The 22,872-nt window shown below is 35.7% G+C and overlaps 2 protein-coding genes across 6 annotated transcripts; both read left to right on the top strand.

The window, feature by feature from the left end:
• Positions 1-171: 171 nt before the first annotated feature.
• On the top strand, positions 172-21,774 carry TRAPPC13 (trafficking protein particle complex subunit 13). 5 transcript variants are annotated; one of them, XM_015848540.3, is made up of 13 exons: positions 172-277; positions 6,068-6,136; positions 6,708-6,807; positions 7,565-7,649; positions 8,347-8,474; positions 8,644-8,716; positions 10,370-10,414; positions 13,602-13,619; positions 15,753-15,886; positions 18,432-18,630; positions 20,163-20,263; positions 21,144-21,294; positions 21,440-21,774. In XM_015848540.3, the coding sequence occupies exons 1-13, from the start codon at positions 232-234 to the stop codon at positions 21,545-21,547; spliced, it is 1,257 nt and encodes a 418-aa protein (XP_015704026.1). In that variant the 5' UTR covers positions 172-231; the 3' UTR covers positions 21,548-21,774. The 5 variants fall into 5 exon arrangements, with proteins under 5 accessions (XP_015704026.1, XP_015704027.1, XP_015704028.1 ...); XM_015848541.3 differs by having other exon boundaries at positions 21,147-21,294; XM_015848542.3 differs by lacking the exon at positions 13,602-13,619.
• SHLD3 (shieldin complex subunit 3) lies at positions 490-3,947 on the top strand. The gene is made up of 2 exons (XM_085528353.1): positions 490-1,576; positions 2,259-3,947. The coding sequence occupies exon 2, from the start codon at positions 2,394-2,396 to the stop codon at positions 3,141-3,143; it is 750 nt and encodes a 249-aa protein (XP_085384479.1). The 5' UTR covers positions 490-1,576; positions 2,259-2,393; the 3' UTR covers positions 3,144-3,947.
• Positions 21,775-22,872: the final 1,098 nt, after the last annotated feature.

A 22,872-nucleotide genomic window follows, 5' to 3' on the forward strand; every position in this document is an offset into this window, starting at 1 on the left:
CTCCCAGAATGCACCGCCACGGGGCTGCCCGCGGGACCCGCCTTCCTCGGGACGGGGGATGTGGGCTGAGCGGGCGCAAGGCCCTGTGGGGGTTGTAGTTTGTGGCGCCGTGGCGGTGTATGACGGGGCGTGTGTGGAGCAGCTGTTTCCGGGTTCAGCGGTGCTCGCTCTGCCCGCGCTGCGGTTACGCGCTTCTCGGCTGGTTGCGGCGCTCGGGCCTCAGGCTGCACCATGGACGTGAACCAGCCCAAGCAGGAGCATCTGCTGGCACTGAAAGGTACCGACCCTGAGCCTGGGAGCGGCCCGGGGCCGAGCTGCTGCCCCTGAGGCACAGGAGGCACAGGACGGCTCGGGAGCGACGGGTGGGAGGAGGAGGGCTGCGCCACGGGCCTGGCGAACCGGGATCTTCACAGGCTTCAGCACTTCTAACTTCTTTTTTTTTTACTTTTTTCTTTTTTATTTTTCTTTTTTCATATTTTAACATTATAGTTTTCTGATTTTTCTTCCTTTCACCCTCAGTGAGCAGCCGCCGGCTTGTATTCTTGATTCAGATTCTTGATTGAGAGAAAAAAATTGGTAGATCTCATGAGGTCACAGAGCTAGAGCTGATAGCAACAAAAATAATGGTCAGATTTCTATAAAGAAGCTGGTTGTGCCAACAGGCACTTTGGTGCCATCGAGTTAGGAAGTGAAGCACTGAAAACAATGAATGTAGCTGCCCCTGATTGCAGTCAGTGGAAGTAAATCTACCTTCCTCTTGAACAGTGCTTGTTGGAAATAAGCATCGCTATTAAGGAGGAGTAGGGAACAGCTGAAGCCTCATCTGCGTGTGTATTTTAAGTGAGATGGCTCAGCTACATAAAGCAGTGGAGGTGCATAGATGATGTTAGACTCCATATTCTGTTTGTTTATTTTCTTCACAGTGTTTTTTGGGAGGGTTTTCAGCATCTTATAGTCAAATCTATTAACCGTAATTCACATATCAGCAACCACTTTTTCATGCATGTGCACAGACAGTGTCTAAGCCAGAACATGAGTGCAGGAAATACTGTCAGCTGCCATTACCAGCACATTTTGTTAGTAACTTATACAAAGGAACAAGTTGTATGGCATGACAGTTTGCTTGCAAGAAATCAGTAGGATCCTTGGGCTTGTATTGAATTTGATACACTGCCCAGGCTGTATATTTTGCAAATAGAAATCAGAAGGATATCTGAATATCTTTACATTTTCCCTATTTTATACAAAATATTGACAATGACATGATTAAGGAATTTGAAATTGTATTGGCTCTAACATTATTGTATATTGCTGATGTTTGATAGAGAACCAAAATGACTGCAAACTTGGTGGGCAGAGAGAGGAAGCTCAAGTTAGAGTGCATGTTATCATATGTTTTGTGTTATGTCCATAGTCGTGTTTGTAGGTTGCTGTTTGTTGGTTTGGTTTTTTTTCCCCCTACACTTAATTTGGGCTTTAAATGAAAAAAAGAGGTTATGGATATTTTTAGAGCATAAAATCTGTGAGTACTTATGTCTGGAAGAATGGCTGCATGTAATCCTTGGAAGCTATGAGGGTAAGAATTGAACATCTGTGAACACGATATAAAAATGCAGACCTTAGTCTGTTTAGGCACTTCCCTTTGTAGTGTCAACTTTAGAAACTGTTACATCTGTCAGTACTATTTCAGTAAGCAGTGCACAGTGGAGTTAATTCATATGCTTTGGCTTAGTTTGTTGAAATTTTTGTGGAAAGTACTTGAAATATTTGATTGATTGGTGAGCTTGCTGAAATTGACAGTGGTAGTGATGTGTCTTATTAAAGATGATATTTTAAACAAATTATTTTACTTAATGTTTTGATAATACAGTTGTTAATAAGTCATGCATGTGCAGAATCTTTGGAAAAAGAGTTATACTTGCCTTAATGTGTGTAAATTAACATTTAAGGACGTCTCAGTTATCTTTAATATTCATCACAAAAATGTAACAAGACTGACAGGTGGATAGCAAGCATGAAAAGGAACCAGTAAAAGAAATACTATTGGGGAAGGACTGCATTCTTCTGGGTAATGTTCAGTGTACTGCAGTTACACTGATGGCGATGGAACGCACTTGCTGTAGTCAGCTTGAGTGAAGTGGAAAAGTTAATGTACATGTTTGGCTTGTTTTTACCATGTGTTGCTTTTTACAAAATATCCTAGCAATGTTTTTCTTAATTTGGTAGTGTCTTATTTTTTCATAATACTTCTGCTTTAGGTCCTGTTTCTCACTGATATTTGCAGCATGGGGCAAGGAAATTCTTGTAAATAAGATGTTTGAGACTAGACTTATGAATCCTCATCAAGAGACTGTTCTTGTAATTAAGAATAACTGGATTCCTACTGCACAAGCATGGAAGTGGTCTTACATTATCGACCACATCAGAGAGATCTGATGGAACTGCAGAAATTTGCAGAAGCAGCAGTGAAGGAGTTTCCCATTCGTCAGTTACCAAGATTCACACCCTGGTTTCCAAATGATTTGTACAGACTTCCGCTCAAACCAAAAAAGCAACCACCTGTTATTTCTTCTGAAGAAGTGGAAGAACTGAAACAACTTTCTACACCTTCAGAATATATTGTAGACTCTCCTAATTATGACTGCACAAAAAATCTCCTTGAATTTCAGTCTGATGTGAATCATGGGCAGACTTTAATGCACACACAAAATGGCCATAGGCAAATTAACTTGGAGAATCAAGGAGAACCACCATCTAATGGAAAACAGAAATTGAAAAGGTCTTGGAGTGTCTCTCTCTGTAGCCCTAAGATTAAAGAAAAGATTCTTCCTCTATCTCAAGAACTTCAAAACAATTTGGAAAGACTTAAGTTGCATGCATTTTATAGAGCAAAGTGGACAATTGAGCAGTCTAATTGTAATAACCAGAACTTGGAGGACATCTGGATAAAACTGAATAGACTTATCAAGCAGAATGAATTGCCGTCTTGCAATGCTACTATCCAAAGATCTTTGGGACAGATATGGATTTTCTGTGATATACTATACTGTGAATATGTTAGAAGTATTCTTAGAGAAAAGCTAAGCCTTACAGATAAAATGAATTTAGTTGTACATAAATTTGGAATTATATTTAGTTTATAACTGTAAGTTTTGTAACAGTATTGTTGTCTGAAGTAGTTTTTAGGTGGCTTAGTTTTTAAGGAGCTTGAAATGTACAAACCTCAGAATAGCTGATGAATTAATGAGGAGAAGATGACTTTGTTACTTTAGTATGGTTTTCAAGCTGCAGTAATGTATTTAAGTCTATTGTGTTGGGAAAATCATGAATGGGTCAATGAGGATTAGTACATATGTTTGCTGTAGTACCTTTTTTATTTCTTCTTGTCATCCCTTGTCTAAAGGAGAAAAAAAAAACAAACCCAAAACTTCCGCACTTAAATTCTTCAGAAAATTCCCTTTGGAATTTTACTTGCTTTTCTTCATATGATAATGTTTGAATAATAGTATTTTATTGTAGACGTTGCATGCCTTTTTGTAGTTCAAAATGAAGGATATTGCTCAATTTGGAATGTTGACATGTATTTTTAAACTTTAACTGAAGGCTGAATGATTTGTGCTAAAATCTGGTGCATCTGTGAGATTTAATATTACTGCTTAGCAAAACTAATATGACATGCTAGCTGAAGTAACTAGCAGTTGCTATTGTAAGGCTTTTGTAGCCAACTTACACAAATGAAATTACTTTTTTATGTTAAAGATAATAGTAATGAAGTTACTTTGTGGTATCAGAATTTTTAGAGATACAGTGGAGTCCGATACAGAATGTTTTATTAAGTGTTGTGTTTGTATCTAGAATCTGAGAAGAAAAGCAAGAGATAATCTGTAATCCTACAAGGACAGAATACTTTAGTAGTCCCATTAAATGTAATAATCTACATGTCTTAATTTGTGCATTTTGACTTCACTCCGTGGCGTATATTTTTTATTTTATTACTGTTATCTTGTGAAGTATCTTAAATACATAGTGCAAATGAAAGTCATGTAACTTTGAGTATTCTTAGTTAAGTTAGAGAATCACAGAATGGTTTGGTTTGGATGGAATCTTAAATATCGCCTAGTTCCAGTCCCCCTGCCTTGAATAGGAAAACCTCCCACCAGGTCAAGCTGCCCAGGAACCCATTCAGGATCACAGAATCGTAGAATCACAAGGTTGGAAAGGACCTACAAGATCATCTAGTCCAACCGTTCTCCCATCACCATTGCTACCACAAGCACTAAACCATATCTTGTAGCTTTTCATCCAGACGCCTCTTGAACAATGCCAGGGATGGAGACTCCACCACTTCCCTGGGCAATCATTCCAGTGCCTGATCACTCTCTGAAAGAAAAAGTTTCCTTGAGTCTAATATAAACCTTCTCTGGTACAGCTTGTGGCCATTTTCTCAGGCCCTGTTTGTTGGCTGGAAAAAGAGGCCAAAACTCCTCATCACAGCCTCCCTTCAGGAAGCTGTAGAGTGCAATGAGGTCTCCCCTGACCCTCCTCTTCTTCAGACTGAACAATCCCAGCTCCCTGAGCTGCTCCTCATAAGACTTGTGCTCCAGACCCCTCACCAGCTGTGTTGCCCTTTTCTGGACATGTTACAGGGCCTCGATGTCATTCCTGTAGTGAGGGGCCCCAAACTGAACACAGTACTTGAGGTGCAGCCTCACCAGAGCTAAGTACAGGAGGATGATTACTCCTGCTGGCCACGCTAGTTCTAATGCAGCCCATCAGCCAAGCATCAGCCAACATCCCCAGGTCCCTTTCCTCTTCACGGTCATCCAGCCACTCATCCCCAAGCCTGTGTGGGGTTATTGTGGCCAAGGTGCAGGACACTGCACTTGGCCTTGTTGAACCGCATCCCATTCACCTCATCTCAGTGGTCCAGCTTAACTAGATCCCTCTGATGGGCCTTCCTACCCTCAGGCAGATCGACACCACCTCCCAACTTCGTGTCATCCGCAAAGTTACTTAGGGTTCACTCAGTCCCCTCATCTAGGTCATCAGTGAACAAGACAGGTTCCAGTACTGACCCCTGGGGGACACCACTTGTAACAGGTCACCAACTGGACCATTAACCACTACCTGTTGGGCATGGCTCTCTAGCCAATTCCTTACCCATGTCAAGGCCATGGGCAGCCAGTTTCTACAGGGGAATACTGTGAGATACTGCATCAAAGGCTTTGCTGAAGCCAATGTATTCTACATCTGCAGACTTTTGCTTATCTACCAGTCCTGTCTCATGGACTTTTGATAGTCCAGATGGAGGAGGAGCTCTGTAACTGTTTCCCCCTGAATCACCTGAGGTGCATTCTATGTAGCATCCCAGACTTCCAGATCAGGGTGTAAAGTGCCCTGAGAATAACTGATTTGCCTATTAAAGACAGATGTAAAGAAGGTGTTAAGGACCTCAGCCTTCTCCTTGTGGTCATATTCCCTGCTGCATGAACTAAAGTTGTAGGTGTAAAGGTTGTATTTGTCTTAACAATCTTAACTCCTTACTTGTATCTGTGTCATTTATATGTTGTGGAGATTAGGATGTAAATTGTGTTGTGTCCTGGTATTTATGGCTGCTAAGATCCAGATAAGTCATTGTGTTTGGTTCTATGGTATCTAGAGTCACAGAACAGACATCCAAGCTGATTTATAATGGTCGCACTGAATGAAACTTGTACACTCCTCAAGTCTGCAAGCACATAGTACAACATTTTAACTGATAAGACAGATTCAAATTTAAGATAAAAAATGGTAGATGTTATTGTGCCAGAGAAACAAAGTAAGAGGGACCAATTGCACCATCAGTATGCTTAGATTAGAGTAGCAGGGAATTTATTCTATTGAAAATGACAAGATAAGCTAAAAAGATCTTGACAGCATTTTTGCTGATATTTGGTAGTGTTTTGGTTTTGTTTATTCCTTTTTTATTTTTTTTTTTTTTAATGGAGGGAGTGCAAGACAGAAATGTGCTTAAAATGAACGAATAAACTTGCTCCATTGACCTGTGATTTATTTTCTGCTTTTGCAGTGATGAGGTTAACAAAACCTACCTTATTCACTAATATTCCAGTGACTTGTGAAGAAAGAGATTTGCCAGGTATGTTTCATCTACTAACTGATTATTGTGCACCTATTGCTAGGTTTAAGCAGCTCATCTAAGATTTGGATGTGAAAAAAAATCTTCTGACCTTCCTTAGAAATGTCATGGTCAGGGAACCAAGCTGAAATACCACTATATTTTGTTTGGTATTTGTTAAAGGAAATGCCAATATGCACTGTACAACTCCTCACCCATAGCCTTGAAAACTTAGTGATTATATTGCAAACAGATGAAGTCTGTGCACTTAGGACACTGTCTCTATAGTTGTTACTGTGAGGTAGGGAGCATGCAGTTATTTTAATTGAGAAAGTATCTCTAACAGATAAAAACATGTAACTGTAGAAAACAAAAGGTGGTTGTTAATATTTTCTTTATCTGGAGAAAATGCCCCATTAATTGGAATTGACATATCTACCTTATAAACAAGCATACTATACTCTAAATAAGTTGGTTGTAGAATAAATATGTGTAGCATAAATTGCAAAACAAAGAAAGCATCATATCTTAAATGCAGACAAAGCCTTTGACTTGGCTAGTACTAAGGTGTACGCAATTTGATGTTCTACAGGTAATCTATTTAATCAGCTCATGAAAGATGATCCTTCTACTGTAAAAGGAGCTGAAGCTTTGATGCTAGGAGAAATGCTGACATTGCCTCAAAATTTTGGGTAAGATTGAGTTGTTGTAATGTATAGTGTGTAAGTTTTAGGATTCATTTAACAGTAATGTATTTATTTCTTGCCTTTCTTACTGAATAGCATTTTTCTGCAATAAAATATTAAATCATTTTATACCCATTCTGTGACTTGATTTTGAATGTGATGGAAGGTATAAATGTGTATTGCCTAATGTCGTCTGTAGCCAGATCGAATGTATCGGGAACAGAAAGTTTAAAGAAATCTGGGTGAAGGTCTGATGTAAAATGCTGCTACAAACCACAGCTTATACTGACAGATTTTATTGTGGCGATTTCTGTATGTTGTAGTGTTTTGTGTGCAGTGTTGTCTTTGTATTTTTATCTTGTAAAAACTTTTGATTTTCTTGTTTTCTTTTGAAATTTGCTCTTAGAAGAATGAAATTTAGAAGAATGGGTGTGAAACTGCCAGCATATTCTAAGGTTTGATTTGGCAGCTTCCCTAGCTATCCTTAAATTGGAATTGCATAAATAATTCTGTTTCCTTCTGGATACTAGTTAAGTATAAAAATTAACCACAGCAAATGGATTTCCCCCAGTGAGCCTGTTGACTGTTGTAGTATAGTTTAAGCACTGTATTAAGCACTACATCTTTCTAGCATTTTAAGAACTGGAGCTAGTAATTAAAGTTAGTGAGGCTTAATAAAAGTATATATATATTAAAAATGGGATTTTGTGAAATGTTTTGTTGTTGTTGTTGCTAAACATGTATGTATATTTTTTAAATACAGAAATATATTTCTGGGAGAAACATTTTCCAGTTACATCAGTGTACATAATGATAGTAATCAAGTTGTCAAGGACATACTGGTGAAGGTATGTGAAATCTATATACTGGATTTTAACTGTTCTATATACTGATCTTAAACTGTTTTCTCACAATAGCAGTGCATTTAGCATGTTTTCTACACAGACTGTTTGTCACTTTTTTCTGATCCAGAAATTATTCCTTGCAACTGGAAACAAAAATAAGTGAAAATAGAAGTGGGGATAAGAAATACTTAAATATTTAAATTTAAAAAAGAAAAAAAAAAGAAATTGAATTAAGAAGTGGATAATTTGTAAAGCTTCTCTGGAGAATTAGTGGCAAAACTTCCAGAGCCAAAAAGATATGTATTCTTTTATTTGCACTTTCAATTATTTAATCTAAGCAAGTCTCTTTGTAGCTTATATTTACCCATGTTTTGCTTATGTATCAAATGAGTTATTTCCTGGTGCATCATATTTTGCGTTTCATGTTGAACAGAGAGTTCCATGAGAACAGAAATTTTAGAAGTTCATGGAACTCAGAGTAAATGGGGATTTTACAAGCTATATATTAAAGGATTAGGTTTGTCAAAGGCAATTTCTAAAATACATAGAAGCAACCTGTCTTCAATAAACATAGTTGTACTTTGTGTATAAAAATGTGCTGGACTCAAACCCCTCAGATACTTCTCAGCCTAAGCTGTTTTTCCATAGGTTACCTTAAGCAACTGAAGTGTTTCCGGATGCTTTGTTTTTCTGTTCTTAGGCTGATCTTCAGACAAGTTCTCAGCGCTTGAACCTTTCAGCTTCTACTGCTGCAGTGGCAGAACTTAAACCTGACTGCTGTATTGATGATGTGATTCATCATGAAGTGAAGGAAATAGGAACACACATGTAAGGTTTTAAATCTTCAGACTTGGTGTTTTTATCTGATGTTATTGTTTTATTTTGAGTACTGCAGAGCTATAATGAACTGTGAAACTGTAGCACATGCCTGATATTCTGTTCCTTCTTTGACATAGTACAAAATTTAATTATTATTTTTTAAAAATATTTCTTTTAGCTTAGTTTGTGCAGTAAGTTATACTACGCAAACAGGAGAGAAGATGTACTTCAGAAAGTTCTTCAAATTTCAGGTATAGTACAAAGCATTCTATTCTATTTGTAAGTAATGAGTAAATCTGGAAAACTAATGTTAAAACAGTTTATGCTTCAGAAGTACTTTTACGTGCTGTTATTTACTTGACACTAGAAGTTGAATTGATAGAAGCAATTACTTCAAACTGCATGAACTGATGCTTTACAATTACTGCACAGATGAAGATTTCATAAGTAATAGATACTATTTTTTACATTAATTGATAAAGAAAAGCCAATTTCAAATCTGTTATTAGCAGCCATTTTGGTTATTCTTTTTAAATACACCAAGTATTGTTCAGTCTGACTTTGACACATCTAACCTGTTAAATTGTAAAAATCTGATTTTTTTTTAGTCCTTTTAACCTCTTTAAACTTAACCTTTAAAAGGAAGCTAAGAAAAGAATCCTAGTGTGTTGTATTTTACTAATATCATAACAGTTAATTGATAAAGTTGAAAGTCTTTAATCTACCACACAGGTACCAAAACTTGATTAGAATAACTGATGAAAGCAGGAAATAACTATCATCTGGGCTGGTTTTGTGAGGAACGTGTATTTAACTGTGTATTTAATGGATGTTGATTTACTGTGGTATATTCTAAGACTTGGATAATTGTGGGATAACAAAGATATACTGGGTGACAGGTTTTACTTAGTATGTTTTTGGCTATTATTACAGAGGTTCTGACAACACATGAGCCAGACCTACAGCTTATTGTTTAGGTGCATGTCTTCTCTAGTTTGCACTTTCTTTTACTCTTTTAGCCCTGTACTCAATATGATTTCTGCAGACAAAATTATTTTGGTCTTTAGAAGGCTAAATTGCCGTGTAGTACAGACGAAGAATATCAGAGTGTGCTATTAGTACCTGTGGGCCTTCCATATGTGTAGGAGAACAAATGTTCCCAGCAAGACAATTTAAACTTGTTTCCTTACAAGTATAATATGTTATTTCTCTCAGTTTTATCAGTGTATTTCCATTTTTAAGTATTAACTGTTCAGAGATGAAAATACTGTTTGTTGTGCAACACTTAAAAACCATTGCTTTATTGTCTCCTTTCTCTGCTGATTTATAAGGTTTAAAATGTCTGGTATCTATTTTTTTCCAGTTTGTAGTAATGTTAACAGTTGTATTTTCAAGAAGGAAGTCAAGGCTAATAATGGTTCATTGCTTACGAAAATCATGTGAAGTTCTTTCATTTATTTTTAGAGAAGTCCTCAGCAACTCTCGTTTGGTGCTCAATGTTCAAGGGCCTGTTAGATTATTCTTGTTCCCTCTTGAAAGCAAGCGGAGATCACTTCAGGATACAAGCCAGATGTAATGTTATTTTAAAGAGAAAATCAGCTCACTACATCGTATTTCTCTCATTTCATAAGAGGATGTTGCAGAAGTATTTGTTATCAATATGAGAAGACTACTCAGGCAGTAAGAAAGCAGCCAGGCCAGTAAATAACTAGCAGTTAGCATACGGCACATTTTGAGTTTTTAGCTTAGTCTACTGTGTACCTTTGCATCTGTTCTGCTTAAGGTAAGAAGTAGAAAAAATTCCAAGAATACCACTTTGGTGAAGATTTAGCACTTATAAGCAGTTTATACTAAAGATGTCTGAGAAACCAATTGTCAACCTGTCTTCTTTCCATTTCACTCAGGTGCTCAAACCACTAGATGTGAAAACCAAATTCTACAATGCAGAGGTAAATGTGAGCTATTTGTATTTAGGTGTGTTTTGGCTTACTATTTATTACTTTGTATTAGGTAGTTAGATTAAATTCAGAGAGCTTCTTAAGGACTGAGTTTATTTGCTGATGAGTTTATATAATGTAAATTAAAAATAGATACATTGATGATGGAAGGGAAAGAAATGGCATATATATATATATGTATATATATAAGTCAAGCACGTCAAGAATTTGATGAAATTGACTGAAAATTTTTTGTATTTTCTGCTATCCCGTGAACTCAAGTACTTGCATTTACAGATAGATAGTATTTTTATGTTTTTTGGTTTTTTTTTTATGTTTACTACTTGCAGTAAGGGGAGATTAATTGTATGAAAAACAGATAATGGTTTGCTGCAATGGGAAAAACGATTTTTTCTCCAGTGTAAATATAACTCTCTGTTAAATAGCTTGATTTTCAGGTTTGTATCAGCTATGCATGGCACTTTGAAACCTTATAATTGCAAATATTTATTTGGATGTACTTACCTATCTAATTTTGACTCTTTACTGGTAGAATTCTAATTCCACTGATAGTGGAAACTCCTACGAATTACACTGATCATTCTTTTCAATTGTAGACTTTCCCTGTAGATATATGTGTTCTATAGATATGTTACAGGATGTAAACTTCCCATGTATCCCATTAGAAGTAGCTGATACTGATAATGAGCAAGTCCTTCATATTTTGTATTGTTTGTACAAAGTTCAGTTCTTGCAGAGTTCTGAGTAATAACTTACTCCATAACCTCTTAAATGTGGTCAGCTGTTACACTGACAGTCATTTGGTTGAACATCTTTACTAGTACTCTTGAATACTTCCTTTGAAATAGTTTAACTGAGAGTGAAATTGCTGAAAATTCTTTGTAGTGAAGAATAAATGGAAGAAAAAAAGGCAAATGTGATAATCTGACAATAATTTGTGTTAAGTGGAAAACATTTTGCTATTCTTAATGGAGGGATGTGTGCTATGAATTTGCAGTAGAAAAGCAGAGTGTCTATTGTCTTAATTATTTCTATCAATCATATTAGTATATGGTCTTCATTGTGCGGGATTGTGGCTATACAGCTGTGAAAGATATATTTCTGATAAAATCAACAGAGAAAACAGAAAAAATGACATAATTTTTGGTCTACAGACGAGTATTTGGGATGTGAACATGAGCCACGTTCAAAGTTGCACAGGAGATTCCCCAGGATTTTTTCTATTGTGTATGAACACCATGTAGATTATAAGCCTTTTAATATCACATGTGTGATTTATTTAGGGGGATTATACTTCAAATACTTTAAATGTCTTAGTATGAAGGATTGAAATGAAATATTTTCTTAAAAATACCTGGTGACATCTAGCCTTCACTTATTAGGTTGACCAAGAGAGATACCTGAGAGGATCAGAATATGTGTGTGTACAACTAGCTGAGTGTTTCATAGATCTAGCATAGATTCCAGAAATGTGGAATGTCTTTGGAATTACTTCATTTTCTACACAGATCACATTATTTCAGGCAGAAAATACATGGTGGGGGTGAAGAGGGAAAAATAACCTTGCTGTCTTTCTATATGTAAATTTTGTTTTGTGCTGAAAGCATTCTTAATTTTAGGCAGACACTTTATGTGTCATGACTGCTCTTTTCTTGATTTTTTTCCCCCTGAATGGCATTGATAAAGCATTGAATAAAATATCACCATCCCTCATCTCGCCACCAATTCCTCATTAAAAATAAAATTTTGTGAGAAGTTGAGGTGTCTGAGCTGATTGTGTTTTGTGGTTTTTGTTTTTTTGTTTTGCTTTGGTGAGCTGGTTGGATTTTTATTTATTTATTTATTTATTTTGCTTGTTTTTAATCCACAGAGGCTTGAAAAGACTGCTTTGTTGACTTTTGGTTTTTTTTCTGCCTGGGTATTTGTGCAACTTCATTACTTCAGCATTAATATAATTGATTAAAGAAAAACCTTGTGGATAGTATTAGCTGAAGGATTTTCAAGTGCCTAGCAAACTGATTGTAATTTCACATCTGGAAGGACATTAAGCTCTGCTATGTCATGCAACAGTAAAAGATAGATAAATAAAATAAGAAAGAAAGAAGAAATTGGGTAAATGCTGTGTGTAATTGCTATCAGAAGCACCAGTGCCTACATTCTGAATTTTAAGAAAGATTTCTCCTTGGGAGTAGAATGTGTCATTGCCGATTAACTAGAGATATTTAGAAGTTAAGTAAACAGCTGAACTGTTAATGTTACAGATGAGATGCAATCAATTTGTAAAATTTATCACTATAATTACAAATTGCAATTTCTAGTTTTATTTCATCTCACTAAGACAAGGGATAACACTGAACTTAATCTTGCATGTTGCTCATGTTGCAGTAACACCCAAATCATGGTGGTCACTGAAATTCGTGCATAAAATGCATGTCCTGTCACCTTAGCCTGCTGCAATCCTGTGATTGAATGACCTGACTCAGTCTTTAGAAAGTCTTTCACTGACTTTTTTTTTGCCTCAGAAAGGATCTGGAAAAGGTTCTGTTCCTGCAAACATTCTTAGGGAGGCAATCATGCAGAAACTTAAAAAGTAAAGTTTTCAATTGAAGCAATCTGTTTTTTCTTTTTAATGAAGATTATCACCCCAAAAAAGATTTTTTTCCCCCATTTAAATTATGCCAAATTTTGTTGTATCTTTGCAAGAACATTTAAAACCTGCTTTTTTATTTCTGAGACATTAAATATATGGATACTTCAAATTATCTGTGAAATGACAAGGACTGTTTTTCCATATCATACTCAACTCATTGCATGGATTTAAATTAAAGATCTATTTTAAAATTGCTCCAAAATGGCTTTTTTTAAAAATAGTTTATTCTACCACTCCTCACATGTGGCTTGTATGCCTCAATCTCTGTTTTGCATTAGTTCTGCAGCAGTCAGTAAAATCTGAAGCAAAGCTGGTAAACCATGTAACAATACTAGCTACCACTTAATAGAAATGTACTTGTCATCTTTGTTTGCATCCATTTTAATTTACATTTCTGTCTTACTAATGCTCTTGTGTTTAGATGGTGCAAAAAAATGCAGAAATGCATTTTGTTTGAAAGTTAGCCTCCTTTTTCTTTAACATTTAACCCTAATTTCTCTAATGTGTTCTTTTTTATTTTCCCATTAGAGTGACCTCAGTTCTGTGGTAATTTTTATTTTTTTTTTATAAATCTGTATGCTTTTTTAATTGTCTGTCTGTCTCTGTGCTTGTTGTTGACACTTTAAAAACATAATGGAAAAGCAATGTTTGTTCTGCATATCATAAACTGATGTTTTGCCATCGGTCCTGCATACATGCAGCTAATCACTTAAATGGTTAGCTCTTTCTTTAATACCCATTCTTGAAACTGAAAGTTGGCAATTTCAAGTTGTTGTGTGTGCTGTTCCGTAGGACATATCACAAAAAATTGATGAGAAAATTTTATTTTTAACTGGAAAAGGGGATTTCTTACTTAAAAGTGAGAGTTAACCTTTAAAACATTAATAGTTTTGAACCATGGGAGTGAAGATTTAACTAAGACACTGCTTGTGTAAGCTGTGACAGAACTTTTCCCATCCAGTTAGTGGAGACAGTGGGTTTGCGGAGAGAACTGCAGCTGGCTGTTCTTTCTTCCCTGGGCTGGAACCTTGCTTTCAGCCTTTAACTGCGTGTAAGAGCTGATGAGTTAGTATGGTACTTCTGCAGTCTGATTTCACTTCAAGGTGTGTGGTGTACTAAAGCAAGCTGTATTCTGGTGAACTACTTTAAGATGTTTTTTATTTTATTTATTAAAAACAACAACAACAACAACAACAAAGAAACAGCAAAACCAACTGATTTTTAAACAGTTACATCTAGGAATAACGTAAAGCTAACTTGCTTTTTCATTATGCTGCTTGTTTTTTTCTTCTCCCTTTCAAACTAGCTTTTCCAAAATTTCTGCCTATGGTTGCTGCGTTAAAACAACTAAAACTTGGGTTAATGGAGATTATGAGCAATGGATTTATGGGATATAAACAGTGTCAATTTAAGCAACAGTCAGGTGGTGGTTGTAATGAATGCCTAGAGCCATGTTTAATCTGGAGTTATTCCCAACTCCTGGAAGTGCAAGATCTGTCTGTAGCCTGTTAAGCTTGCACAATTTCCATTCCTCTATATATCTAATATGGGCATAACATGTTTGTATGGCAAAATGAGTTGTTCAATTACCAGTCTGTATTTCTCCTTCTAACTGAGTTCCTTTTGAGGATGATATAATTCAGATATAATCTGTAACTTACAAATTGGACTTCTCCTTTTTATTGACACAGATTTAAAAGAAAATGTAAGCATTTTTCCATTTCACCATGAAATGCATCTTTTACATTTATCATACCACTTTAGCTTGTTGTTACACAGTTTACTGGTAACTGTCTTGTAAATTGAGATTCCTCCCTCCAGCACATACTTCTTTTTTTGTAATTGGCACTTCTTCAGGAGCTTATATCTCTGACCGCCTGAGCCTTCAGTGGTTATTCTGCCATCAGGCTTTAGAGGTGACTTTAATGGTCTGCATTTCCAGAGAAGCAGAGGCAAAAAAACCCCTCTAGTTTCATGTTTGGTTGGTTGGTTTTTTTCCCCCAGTATATTCAGTAAAACAGTCTGTACCTTTCATTCTACACGAGTACGTCTTGAGATGTTAGCTTCATTAGTGCAGATAGATCCTATAGGACATTTTGAAAGTTGAGTATCCATTAAATTGTTAGGTGTATATAATACTAGTGACCATTGGCACGATGAAGCTGAGTGAAAGGGAAAGCTGATTTACTTTTTAGTTGACACGTAAATGTTTCAGCATAAAAATCTCAGAGCATGTCCCTGAGCTGTTATTCTTTAGTTCAAGCAAAACATGCATACTTCCTTTAATTGTTTTTATACAGCATTAGTAATCTGGCATGGCATGGCATTAATGTGCACTGCAATTCCTTATTTTTTTAATAATTTGGATTAGAACTTCAGTTGTTACTGAGTTGTTGAAAATCTTGGGAAGTGGCAATCTGAAGTGTTACAAATAAGCAGTAGCTAGAACATACAAAAATTATCCCACATCCATTGTTTGGCAACATATCTGTTCACTAACACTTTTGCTCCTATTAATGGTAACTGGGATTAAGGTTTTTTCTTGCATTAATTACTTTGATTTGCAGGCATGAACTAAACACACAAGACTGTTTTTTGTTTTTTAACAATAGGACTATCTGTTCTTTTTAATAGCAGCAATTGCATTTTTGTGATCTTGCTCTTTTTTTCCCCCCCCAGACAGACGAAGTGTTTCTGGAAGCTCAGATTCAGAATATCACTACCTCTCCAATGTTCATGGAGAAGGTTTCTTTAGAGCCATCTATTATGTACAACGTTGCAGAACTGAACACAGTTGACTCAGCAGGGGAGAGGTACGTTGGGACTGAGGAAACATCATACTGTGATTTCATGAGTTGTAAGCATTGTAATCACTGAGTTGCCTATAACTGTAGGAGTGCACTTATTTGCATAATTTAAAAAATAAATTCCTGTTATATATTCAGCTATAAAAGCTGTTAGTTTTCTTTTTGTATTAATTATTTTTAAAAATTTATAAACAAATCCCTGTTTTCACCCTCAAATAATAACATGGATGCATTTTAAGTATATTTTTTATAAATCTAAGCACGTGTATGGTTCTGACCTGTCTGTTCATAGATACAGGACCCTTCCATCCTTGTTTCTTTCTAGTAGATGCATATCCATTTTCAATTATTATAGTTAAATTTATCCAACCAGCAGTCAAGGTGAATCAGTGGAATTCCTTTACAGGGTCTTAGACCACAGATGTTTGTCATGCTGAAATAAACACCCAATACCAGAAGAGCTGTCTACTGTGTTCTGTGAAACAGAAGAGCTTGTAGGGTGGAAGTCAGATTTGGCTGCTTGCAGTTTGCACTTGCTTGGATTTTTTGAAGGAGATGTACTTTGAGTGCTCTATAGTGGGAGCTGAAGTGACAATTCTGTCTTCTCCCTGTCTGTCAAAGCATTTGGCTGCAGTAAAGTGGATTGCTGTTCATACACAGTGTTTTTGTCCAGTGTAATGTTTCTTGTCTTGAACTGTAATCATGGGCTTGTAAAACAGAGAGAGCCTGGAATTTCCTAGAAAGGAGTCAAATAACAGCTTATATATCTAGAATGACTGAGTGTGAATTGATTTTTTGCATATTGAGACTTGGTGAATACCATAGCTGAAATGCAGTTCTGCACTCATGGATCCAGTTCCACTTTGTGACTATTGCCGTCTGGAATCTTAGCAATTAAGAAAATCTTATGACTAAGTGGTAAATAGAAGATTAAAAAATGAGGAGGTGGGAAAGGCAGAACAAAGGGTTTCTTAAGTTGCTGAGGGGGCTGTGAGTCTTGAAAGTATAAACTTAAAAGATCTGTGCTTGATAAAATAGAAAAGCCTATAGCGATTACAGGAAATGGAAGCACGGCAATTTCTTCTTGGAATTATTTTGAAATAAACTGAACTTCAATAGCAGAATAAGTTCTATACTTCTTACTAGTTACAATGATGTTGTTCCTTACTTCTCAGCATGAAATCTTTACTTTAAAACATGAATAAGCTGATGATGATAGATTTATTTCTGATCTGTAGAAGGGATTGTTTTTCTTAAATGTATCATACTTACATGCCAGCTTTACCCATGTCCTGAGCCCACTGGTTCTCAGCATCTACCTTCCTCCCTTTTCCTGATGCTTGAGAAGATGATTAAACTGCTATTGAAAAAGTAGTTGCAAGATGTCTCAAAAAATGAGAAGATGAAACTGAATTCAATCCATCTTTACTCTTCCCTTGCTTTCATGCTATGCGATGATTCCCTAATGTGTTCATTAAGTGATGTTTCAGCACATTTCAAGCACAAAACTTAATCTTTTGTTAATAGCTTCATTAAGTAACTGTGAGGTTTTTTTATTTGTTTTTTGGGCGTTTTGCAAAATTTTCAGTATTTTAATAGCACATGAATTAATGTATTCAGTTTTGTGGACTGTTACAAGCAGACTGTGTTTCCCTTTGCTGTAAAATCCATCCCCCCAAAAAACAAATACTGGTTTGTTAGGGGCTTTGGAGGTCTTTATCTATATGTGGTCCTTAAGTATTTATTCCCTTGTTTATTTCATTCCACGATTAAGTTCCAAGCTCCTTGGATTTGTTGATGTGAAGAATTGTTTATTTCTAAGAACTGGTCATGCATAGGGAGTCTGAATTAGAGTGATTGCATTTTCTGCTATCATCTAACTCTCATTCAAATTAATGTGAAAAACAAAGCAATTGGAGATCTAAATTTGCTTCAGTAACTGTGTTTGCCCCTTCCTATATCAGCTACCTCGTTTCTGTATTCAAGTGTTTTTGATTTATATCTGTTTCCTGAAGGTAAACAAACAAACAAACAAAATCAAACACAACCAAAACCCCCCAAAACTCATAAAAGAATACAGCTGACTTTGCATATTGTTTTACCTCTGTATCTTTTAATCTGTGAATATCTATGCAGAATTGAAAGGACTAGTTAGTGTATGTTTAAGGTAGATGGAGCATTGCTACAGTTGATTTTTTTAAAACAAAACCGTATCTGTATACAAGTATTGACTTAATGAGATTAAATTAGCTTCTGAAAATTACCAGCATGTTTTTTCAAACACTGAGATGACAGATAATAAACAAAGTGTATTTCTACCTCAGTTCTCTCGCTCAGCTGAGTTTACTTTCTTCCCATCTAAACATGGTCCTTTAGTTCTACATAAATTTGGGAATTGTTTTCTATTGTGAATAAATAAAATGTGTGCCAGTATTGAATAAATTGCCACATGCACAGTAAAAACGGGGAGGGAGGGGAAGAAACGTTGAATTCTTCTTAAGTCCTCCTAAAAACAACTGTTTAAATGAAGGAATAATGTTTTTTGTTCCAGTGAGTCAACTTTTGGCTCAAGAACTTATTTACAACCTATGGACACACGTCAGTACTTATACTGCCTGAAACCAAAGCAGGAATTTGCAGAGAAAGCTGGAGTAATAAAAGGTGTGACCGTGATTGGCAAACTAGATATTGTATGGAAAACGAATCTAGGTGAGCGAGGAAGACTGCAAACTAGCCAGCTCCAAAGAATGGTAAGTCCTTAAGCATCAGTTTAACTTAGTATCAATTTTAAGACAACTCAATGAACAACTGAATAATCACTTGAAAGAAAATTAAAGCTTCTTACTTTCTGAATCTCATTCTGGATTCATATGTAATGTAAATATTGAGCATACGTTTGGTCTATGAAGAGTGGTAAAAAACACTCAACAGGAGTTTTCATTTGGATCACGTCAGTGACAGTGTATTTTGTCATCTTGTTTTCTTGACTGTTTCTTCTCTGGCACATAACATGTGTTTTGTTTTTTGTCACTACAGTGAACAGTGTAACTTAATGGTTTGTGCCCCTGTTGCTGGAATCAAGTAGTGTATAACAAAATGAATCAAAACAAAATGAAAAAAACAACTTCTGGTTGCCATTTGGCAGGAAGCTGAAAAGCACTAAAAAAATAAGTCCTGCATGAATGGTTAGCACACATAAAGAAGTCTTCTCCCTAATTCATACAGACATATGAGCTTCTATGAGTAATAATCTTTATGTGTAGCATATGTAATACTGTGTATGTTTCAGATATACAGTTTTGATTCAGGCTATTTTTTCTGGTCAATTTATAAGTTCATGAACTTTGAGGTTGTAATTACTCTCATTGTCTCATCTTCAAAGTGCTGTCAGGTAGTTCATGTCTAGATTCCACTCACCTTTTCACTCCATCATTTTTCTCCTAATCCACTTATTAATCCAACAAGCTTTTGTTTCCCTCACAAGCCCCAGATTTTACCCTTACTGTTCCTTTCTATCATTACTTTAGTCCAAATCAGGAATGCATTTTTGACACAATTTCTTGGATCTTCCGTGCTTAAAATAATTTGGTTTGTGTTTGGAGTGGTCTTGTAATTCACAGGCTGTGTTTCTTTCTTGCAGGTTTCCAAAGTTCCATTGCTCTACTGATCTGAAATTCTCTGTTTTGACACTGCTTATTCTAATGTCTAATTTAATAAGTGTTTTAAAGTATCATCTGTCTTCAGTCTGTAATGAGCCATATATAACTAAAAGCTGTTCACAAGCAGTCAGATTACTGACTTATTGTCTAGGCCTCTTTGGGAGTACCTTTTAACTAAGCTGTAGATGCAGCTTTTAGCACAGCATCGTTTTATCAGCTTTTTCTAAAGATGAAGAACAGTGAAGAACTAATGCAGGAAAACTATATTACCCATGGCATCTCTGATAACCATCTGATAGAGAGGCCATAGAGATGAATGTTGATCAGGAACAGTGTATGAGTGAGTTCTGAGAGAGTGAACTGTCTGAAAAACTGAACAATAAAGTGTGTATTATTCCCTGTAAATGAATTCATTATACGTGATGAAGATCGTCCTGTCTAATGAATTGTTAAATGTATCAGAAAGGTGATAATAGTGGATGGTACACTGATTGAGCAAGAAGAGACAATCCTCTTCACATCCTGTTATTCTAGTCTTGTTGTAGTAAACGAAAACTTGAATAGTAAAAACTCCAACTTAACCAACGAGTGTTTGAGAAATGTATGTTCTTGTACTTCCCCAGGCTCCTGGCTATGGTGATGTAAGGCTTTCTCTGGAGACAATACCTGACACCGTAAATTTGGAAGAGCCTTTTGATATTACATGTAAAATAACAAATTGCAGGTAATGATGTCATGTGAGTCTTGTTCTTCTTCCTGATTTGCTCAGATGCAGCTACTACATTTTTCAGGGCATCTCTCCTGAAACATTCCAAACAGGGGCCTTACTCTGAATACCACCAAACTGCTGGTTAATTACTTAGGACATCTTTTGTATTCCACTGATTCTAAATAATTAAATATATCTTCCATTATTATGTGTTAATATTATTTTAATTGGAGACTGTCAAAAAGTCAGTGGAATTCTGCAGAATTGGCTGCAGTATCATACAAGATTTCACAGTTCAATTGTGTACTTAAAGCAGAAGTCCTCTTGGTTCTTTCACAGAACTAGTGCTTGCTTTTTTTAATATATCTTTTATTACAGATAAATTTATCAGAATAAATACCATTTATATCAAGTCTGATTTTACTGCTAGTTCTGTACCACCCCTAGAATGTCTGCTAAATGTTGTCTTAAGTGATCTTTTGTGGGTCTTTATTCATGTTTTGACTTGATTTGTATTTACACTGTGATCTCCAGTAGACCTTTATTGTCTCCTGAAGCACTTTTGTAAAGCAATTTTAAACAAAATTTGAAGCCAGGAACTAAAGCAAATACCTGGTCTGCAGGTACTGCACATTTCATATCTTATAGTCCACTGAAAAGGTGAACGTTGTTATCTACTCCAATTAACTAGATCCATGACAGAGCACTCACATCAGCCAAGGCTGTGTGTAAACAAATTAGTGCACGTCACAGTAAATCTTATTTGTTGTCTTATAACTATATAAACTGTTTAATTAATAACAACCCAAATAATAATCTTGCTGTTAAATATCTGCAGTCCTTGAATGGTTAAAAAAAGCCCACAGGTTTATTTTCATTTTTCAATTTCCTCTAGCAGTGAAAGGACTATGGATCTGGTTTTAGAAATGTGCAATACTAATGCCATCCACTGGTGTGGAGTTTCTGGAAGACAACTGGGAAAACTACATCCAAGTTCCTCACTCCGTCTTGCACTTACACTATTGTCTTCAGTGCAGGGATTGCAAGTAAGTCAGTGGCATAGGTTTGTTATAAAATATAAAATATTTTTATTTTTATTTTTATTTTATTTTATATTTTGTTATAAAATATAAAATGTTCTATAAGCTTAGCAATTCTATTAATGGGTCTTACATTTTTTTTCCTTTCTAGAGTGTTTCTGGCTTAAGACTTACCGACACATTTTTGAAGAGAACATATGAATATGATGATATTGCACAAGTCTGCGTTGTTTCTTCAAAAGTAAAACAAGAAAGCTGAAGAAACATTTTATTTCTGCTGTTTGTTTTTTGGACCAATTTCTTGTGTTTCTGCAGTTGAATCATACTGTATAGAGGAAATATCATGTGTATAGAGGAAATAACCCCCCGATACATCCATACACACAAGTTGCTTATTTAATTTCTCTGAGAATTTTTTGAATGTTTTAAAATCTTCTGAAAAGATGCATGTGCATCTCAATAAAAATAAAGCCTTTGAATAAAGTATAGCTCTAGCAAATTGTATTACATTAAATGTTGTGCAAGGGTAAGGACTGACATGGGAGTTTCTTTGAATCTACTTACTTAAAATAGCAGCACACTGTATTTATTTTTGTTTTTGTTTTATTATTATTTTTTAATTATTATTTAATTTTATTAAATTGTGGTTCAGACAAAACTGTGTTAGTGTGAAGGACTTAGCCTTTCACAGGCAAGTTCCAGGAATTTAAATCCAAAAAGAAATATTTCTGGGTGTGTGGAGTAGCAGTATGTTAGCATGGCACATGTCTAGCCATGAGGTGAAAGGGAGCACCTGGTGCTATTGAGATGCTGGTAGAACAGATTACCCATCAAAGAATGTGCCTGCAAAGGCTCAGTTGCTGAAAAAAAAGTAATGCAGCAAATAATATGTCCTTTGCTTTGTCTTGTGCAGCACAGGTGAAGTTTCACTGATTTCTGCTTCCCTGCAACTGCAGGGCGTATTGTGAACAGGTTTGTTATCATCTTCCCTGATACAAGGAAACTAAAGACTTGGGTATTTTTGATTGTGAATCTGAGGTAGTGCAAATTATTTTTCCCATGCCAGAAAGCAGTACCAAAAAGCCTACATTAACTAGAATTGTAAGAAAATGAGAAGAAAACTGTCCCAGATCAAGGTCTGCAAAGCACGTGCACAAAAGGACTTCAGGACTCTGTTAAGCAGTGAGTAACTGTAGTTTTGAAAACATATTCTTTAGGCTTTGCTATACATGCAGTCTTTCAATGTTAATTTTCAGTTTTAAGATACTGGGTGAATTTATGACTAGCTAACTAAATTAAAGGAATAAAATAGAATTATAATCTGCTCATTAACATGATGTATACAACCAGTTATCTACTTAGTTATTATTTTCAGGGGTACCAATAAGCTAAAACAGTAAAGCCACAACTACCCAAACAAACAAACAAAAAAGTAAATAACTTTATTTATAATCTGTTTTCAAGTTAAACTGACACAAATTGAAGCTGTGACCATGTGGTAATAAGAGGTAGGGGAGGTACAGAAATGGTAGGCAAGTTGCATTTTGTCAGTATGATTATCGTTAGCCCTCCAACAGTGTATGA

Source organism: Coturnix japonica, chromosome Z (genome assembly GCF_054131305.1).
Source record: "Coturnix japonica strain WE chromosome Z, WE-NBRP24, whole genome shotgun sequence".
NCBI lineage: Eukaryota > Metazoa > Chordata > Aves > Galliformes > Phasianidae > Coturnix > Coturnix japonica.